The sequence below is a fragment of the Sinocyclocheilus grahami genome, unplaced genomic scaffold (assembly GCF_001515645.1).
Source record: "Sinocyclocheilus grahami isolate Dianchi unplaced genomic scaffold, SAMN03320097.WGS_v1.1 scaffold1347.1, whole genome shotgun sequence".
Taxonomy (NCBI): Eukaryota; Metazoa; Chordata; class Actinopteri; order Cypriniformes; family Cyprinidae; genus Sinocyclocheilus; species Sinocyclocheilus grahami.
The window spans coordinates 681,440-688,029 of NW_015506526.1; the positions used below are offsets into that span (position 1 = coordinate 681,440).

Genomic DNA, 6,590 nt, shown 5'->3' on the forward strand with positions numbered 1-6,590 from the left:
AATTGCAGGATTCAATAACTGTTGCAAATGTTGAGATATCCTCTGCCTAGCTTTAAAAGAGGCTGTTTTTTTTATATAATATGGATTTTCCACAAATAAAGGTCAGACTCCTTAAAGGGATAGTTCACCCAAAATGAAAAATCTGTCATTTATTACTCTCCCTCATGTCGTTCCAAACCCGTAAGACCTTCGTTCATCTTCGGAACACAAATTAAGATATGTTTGATGAAATGTGAGCGCTCTCAGATCCTGCATAGACAGCGACGCAACTGTAATGTTCCCAGGTCCAGAAACGTAGTAAGGACATCGGTAAAATGGTCCATGTGACAGTGGCTCAACTTCAGTTTTGCGAAGCTACGAGAATACTTTTTGAGCGCAAAGAAAACAAAAATAACATAATTTTTAAGAGTTACGTCTTGTGCCATTTTAGAGAGTATCACAATGCATACGCACGCTTTCCCAAGTGTAAACCACGCTGATTACGCAGATTACGTTCATGTGCGCGCTTTCTCTCCCAAACGTAAAAACCGCTGATTACGTCGATTACGCTCTTGGGTACTCTCCAAAATGGTGGAAGACGTAACTTCACAAAACTGAAGTTGAGCCACTGATGTCACATGGACTGTTTTACCGAAAATCCTTACTACGTTTCTGGACCTGGGAACATTACAGTTGCGTTTTCACATTTCACATCTCAACAAAAATATCTTAATTTGTGTTCCGAAGAGGAACGAAGGTCTTGGAATGACATGAGGGTCAGTAATTAATGACAGAATTTTCATTTTGGGGTGAACTAACCCTTTAAGATTAAGATTAGAAATAATTGGCAAATCACATAATATGGTAGATGAAAGACAATCTCATTGTTACGTGACCAAATTTGAGTTGTCTCATTCGTTGTTGTTGCTCTTGCTTTCAAGATCTTTGCATTGGATGTTGCCTCCATTAAAGTCAGTGCCCGGCATCTGAACTCCATGCTTGTTTACACACCAGCAGATGCCTCTCTTGCGCCCCCTGGAGGGTTTACACTGCGACATAAAACCAAAAATTGACAACACAAAGTAAGCAATGTAACTTGACCCTGCCCTCAGCCAAGAGCCATATGTTTATAGGAAAGAAAACTTTCCGACAGCTAAGCTTGCCAGTAGCTGACATCTATAAACATGCTGAAGTGCAGAACTAACCTGTTTGCGCTTGAAGAAGCCTTTCTTATCACAGTTAGGCAGGTACAGTGAAAGAGCCATGATTCTGGAGGTGTCCTTCATCCTCTGGATGATTCCATCCAGCTTTCTTCGGCATGGACCAGTCTAGAAAATGTGTTAGGTATTAATATAAACATTATAACATATAAACAATATAAACAGAATCAGCATAAAATCATTAGTGTTTTTCACTATCATCAGATGGACATTGATGAACAAACTTACAATGTCAGACTGATATTTGTCCTTTCTGAAGAGTGGGGATTCAACATTGCCCCTGATCCTGAGTTTAGCCTCCAGTCTCTTCTGATCATTTCGCATGGCCTGAGCCTTCTTGCTGTTAATGTGGTCTCGTTGGAATAATGGAACTTTGGCCTGGGGAAGCAGATCCTCTGTTACCTCTGCAACGTGGGCGTCTTCATGTGACTCCCGATCTGAAAAGAAGACAATAGTCAGATGCAATGGCATAACTGAGATCCATGTAACAAATACACCAGGGTTACTTGCACTGTCAAGACACCTGTATGTCAATCATGTATGTCTTTTATCCAAAGCGACTTACAAATGAGGACAATGGAAGCAATAAAAATCAGCAAAAGAGCAATGATATACAAGTGCTATAACAAGTCTCAGTTAGCTTAATGCAGTACACGTAGCAAGGTTTTTTTTTAAATAATATAATAAATAAAAAAGAAAACAGATAGAATAGAAAAAGAATAGAGCAAGCTAATGTTAATATAGACTCACCATAGAAACTATAGAAAAGTTATTCAAATTCAGAAATAGCAAAAGCCAGGTATTTCTGAATAAACAGTCTGTAAAAACCTATCATGGAAGTTTTCGAAGCTACATTTTCACTTGTCAAAGAATCAAATCAACCATGACAATAAGCTGTAAACAGTTTGAACCACCGACTCGATTTTTTAAATTCAAAGCAGAGATGCCAGATGCCATCTTCAATTTGCCTAGTCTATACCCTCTTCCTTTCTCTCACACGTCACTGCATTGCCCAGCTGTACAGTGAGTAATCAGATTCAACAGCTTGACCCATTCCTTGCCCCTTCTGCATCTTCAATGGAAAAGCTAAGCTGCCAGGTCATAACAGATGAGCAAATCTCTCAAGCCATTTGTGATGACATCACTGACAAATCAGAGAAAAAAAAATCAGCAAATCTTGGAAATCATTAAATAAATCAACATTGTGTTTCCGCTTCTTTCTTAATCTGTTATTTTATCATCTGCCATCCATTAGTTAACTGAATCTTTCATTTGGGGGATATTGCGTTTTATTTTAGTGATGTTACAATACCCCCCTTCCTAATTGGGGGGTATTGTTCTGGGAATGCATGCTAATCTGAGATCTGTGCAGCCCTGAGAGTGGAGGTGTGCTCATTCTTTCTCTCCGCTTTTTTTACATACTGTTAACATGCCTTTTATTACTAAAATCTCATTGTTATAGTACAAAGGTGGAACCAAATGAGTGCATTTACATGTTGAATACGGAGTACCACACATGGCATGCAGGGAAAAAGTTATTGTGGCCATGTATTTAGAAGAAATATCATTCCCACAAATTATTACTATAGTATGTAAAATGTTTTTTTTTTTTTACGTCAATTTAGTTAAATTGCAACCACATCTTATTTATTTTTTTACTTTTTAGAGGATCTAAACTATGTTTTATCAATTTGTGCCCTCAAAACTTGCATTGCCCTTTTACTGTGTGTATGATAAGATACATATATGACTTCTGTTATGGGCAGAGACAATTGGCTAGAAAAATAAGTTTTTAAGAAGAATTTAATATGCAGGCACTAAATTTTCACAACAAAACTGAACTCAATCAAGATGATGTATCTCATCACCACACATAGAAATAAGTTGCAGGAACACGTTCTTAAAGGGGTCATATGATGCGATTTCAAGTTTTCCTTTCTCTTTGGAGTGTTACAAGCTCTTGGTGCATAAAGAAGATCTGTAAAGTTGCAAAGACTAAAGTCTCAAATCCAAAGAGATATTCTTTATAAAAGTTAAGAGTCAACCACGCCTTCATAAAACGGCTCATTCTAACATGCCCCCACATGTCTACGTCACTATGTGGAAATATTAGCATAATGCTGCCCAAATGTGCACGAAAAGAAAGAAGGCGTGGTTTCAGGAACAGCAGTAGTGTTGATTCAGTGAGACGCTGTGTATTTCAGAGCGAAAGCAAAAGCACTTTATTTGGCCTTCCGGAAGTAGATGCAATTAGGAATCATTGGTTAAGATTTATTTACAACAGAACAGCACAACCCAGATGTTCGAATTTGTGCAACGCATTTTATGGACGACAGTTTTTTGAACCTAGAAGAGTACAAAGCTGGCTGTGCACAAAGGCTATTTCTAAAAAAAATATGTTGTAAGTATGTAAGTATGTTTTGTTATTAGTTTAAGTATTTGCTATTGACTGTTCAAATGCGGAGTTTTGCGCAGCGCAGAGTAACGCGTTGTGTGTGTGTGTGTGTGAGGGTAACAGGGTCACATCACAGGAGAGTGAACTGCCAGTCAGAAATCATAGCACGTCAGCTGTCTTAACCGCGGCTTGTGTACTGCACTACTCTGTTGCCCTTTCGGGCTTGAACTGATGGTAAAACTAACGACATTATTAACTGTCTTGATATTTACTTTGAAAGCTGAAGCTCGCGATTACGGTAAGGGGCGTTAAATTTCCGACGTGTACTTGTGGTGTTCGGTCAATCACAATGCACTGGGTTAGCTGGCCAATCAGAGCAGATTGCGCTTGTCAAAGGAGGGGGCTTTGTTGAAAACTAAGTGTTCGAGTGAGGCGGGGCATAGAGGACCTACAATAACGTACAGTATTTGAAAAAATAATGTGTTTTTTGAACATTAAAACATGTCAACATATTCTGTTACACCAGATAAACAAAATAATGATCTTTAAAATAGCATCATATGACCCCTTTAATTTCTATCCACATTCCACAACATATTTTTTTTAATGCCAGACCTATTAATATACAGTATGAATATAGAGCATGAAATAAATTAAAATGTGAAACTGATTCTACATTCATTTATTGAACCAAAGCAACATCATTACTCTTTTTGATACTAGGTGGGTCGGAACTATAGTACTTTTATGTAGCATCGCATCTTTACACAGAATATAGAGGCTGCATAGAGTCTCGTCTGAGCAGTCTTAACTTATTTGTGTAAATATTAGCTTTTATTTTATTTTATTTTATTCAGAATGCTGCCTCATTCTTCCAACTCGTTCTCTGTCAGAACCATTCTCAAGCCTTCCATTCTGGGCTAAATTTGTGACGACTTGCAAAATGAAGATTCAGAGTTAAATCTGCAGCAGCTGTTTTCAGTAAAAGTGATGAGATCGCATATAATCACAGTTTTAAGAGTGCTGACAGCCGAGTTAATCGCTGATTTTTATGGAACTGAAAAGAAAGGCAGAGGAGGCTAAAGCCTGTGAAAGAGTGTGATAAAGAGAATGACAGAGAGAGAGAGAGAGATCTGCTGGTGTGTGGGTGGGGGATTGCTGAGAAGGAATTTGATTTGAATACAAATTCTGTATTCAAATATAAAAACTCATCCAAATTATATAAAATAATCCTACAGATGTTCTGTTATGGATGTCCTGACCTAGATAATTCAGCCTAGATAGATAGACAGATAGATAGATAGATAAAATAGTTTCCCCTATATTCAATCATGTATTACATATAGCCCTACTGCATGTCAATAAGACGTACCTCTAGGCAGTGGCTTGTATACACCTTGTTTCTCATTCATGCAAACTCCTTTGCCGTAAAGTAGAGCGTGCAGCGGCTTTTCCTCCCCGTTTCGAGGTAAGCAGCGCAGTCCCTGTCCACAAGTGCCCGTGTAGACTCCACACGCCTGCCCCTCGGTCAGTGCGCAGGTCAAGCAGCATCCGCAGCCGGGCTCCTTCACCACCTGACACCCCGTCCGCACCGGAGGACACATGGACATCGCCTTCTGATCGCACGGCTCACAGGGAACGTACGAGGCCGAAAAGCCGGGTAGTCCCCATACAAATATCATCAGAGTATACAAACTTATCAGCATTGTACTGTAGAGAACCTATCCACCAGCCTTGAATTAGTAGCCTAGAACCGACGCTTTCTTTCGTTTGAGATGTCGGAGAACGAAGGTGTAGCGTCCGGTTAAAGGAAGAAAGTGTATCACCACTTGGTAGAAGAATCCAATGTTGCATATAACACCTGAGATCTATAAATTAAAAGGCAATGCCCTGAGATGATCAGCGGAATTCGGGGGAAGACCACGAACCTCAAAATACGTGTAATCCACACCTATATATTATAATATATTAAAAATGAAATCAATATGTGCCGATTCTATTAGAGGTTCTGCAGCTTAATCAAGTTCACCCTCGAGAGCTGCTGTCAGTATGAAGCTCTGCTCATGTTAACCGCGTTGAAGGGAGGCGCACTGCACTTCATTTAAAGGTAGCCTACTGGTGTTTCTTGGGCGGATCCCGGAGTGATGCTGTGCAAAAACGTAGCTATTCGGAACAGGTTCAGATTAAACGAAACGCTAACAATAAAACGATATGAGATAATGGAATACTGCAATCTGGCAATCACATATGAAAGTAGTAATTACTGTGACTAATCATTTAACATAAAGTTAAAGCTAGCTATATAAATTTAAAGGCTTTAAAAATATTAAAGATTTCTCTTCAGGCTCACGTCTCTTTTGGGTCCGTGTACGTTTTAATAGTTCGGAAATAACTACAAAGGGCTATTGTTTGATTAAATAATCCACGGCGATTCGTTTTACCTTCATATGTAAATTAGTGAACACTTATTCGCACAAATTCATTTGTCATAGCAAATTTCAGTTTACATTTTAAGATTAAATCAGATTAATTATTAGATTAGCTAATTATCAGATCAAGTTGAAGTATTTTAGTGAGCCTATTTGTTTTAATATGCACATGGTAAAAGGGATAGTTCACCCCAAAATTAAAATTCTGTCATTAATTACTCACCCTCATGTCGTTTCAAACCTGTAAGACCTTCGTTCATCTTCGGAACACAAATTAAGATATTTTTAATGGAATCTGAGAGCTGTCTGACCCTGCATAGACAGCAATACAACTGAAATGTTCCCAAGTCCAGAGACGTAGCAAGGCGATCGGTAAAATAATCCATGACATCAGGGGTTCAACCATAATTTTACGAAGCTACAAGAATACTTTTTGTGCGCAAAAGAGAAAAAAAACTTTATTCAACAATTTGTCTCCTCCACGTCACCCTGTAGCGCCATTTTGGAGAGTATCCGCTGGACCTAATGCTGTTCTGTGTCAGCTGCCTCACCTCATGCCAGATCTGT

The 6,590-nt window shown here is 38.8% G+C and overlaps 1 protein-coding gene across 1 annotated transcript; it reads right to left on the reverse strand.

Moving 5' to 3' along the window:
• Positions 1-765: 765 nt before the first annotated feature.
• On the reverse strand, positions 766-5,528 carry LOC107569456 (insulin-like growth factor-binding protein 5). The gene is made up of 4 exons (XM_016255557.1): positions 4,967-5,528; positions 1,428-1,636; positions 1,185-1,307; positions 766-1,028 (listed from the first exon to the last, which is right to left on the reverse strand). Exons 1-4 carry the CDS (start codon positions 5,298-5,300, stop codon positions 891-893), a joined length of 804 nt encoding a protein of 267 aa, XP_016111043.1. The 5' UTR covers positions 5,301-5,528; the 3' UTR covers positions 766-890.
• Positions 5,529-6,590: the final 1,062 nt, after the last annotated feature.

Coding starts and splice junctions, on each gene's coding strand:
- LOC107569456 (XM_016255557.1), bottom strand. CDS start 5,300: ATGCTGATAAGTTTGTATACTCTGATGATATTTGTATGGGGACTACCC. Junction 1,308..1,427: donor ACAAATATCAGTCTGACATT/GTAAGTTTGTTC, acceptor CACATTTTCTAG/ACTGGTCCATGCCGAAGAAA. Junction 1,029..1,184: donor GCTTCTTCAAGCGCAAACAG/GTTAGTTCTGCA, acceptor TTTATGTCGCAG/TGTAAACCCTCCAGGGGGCG.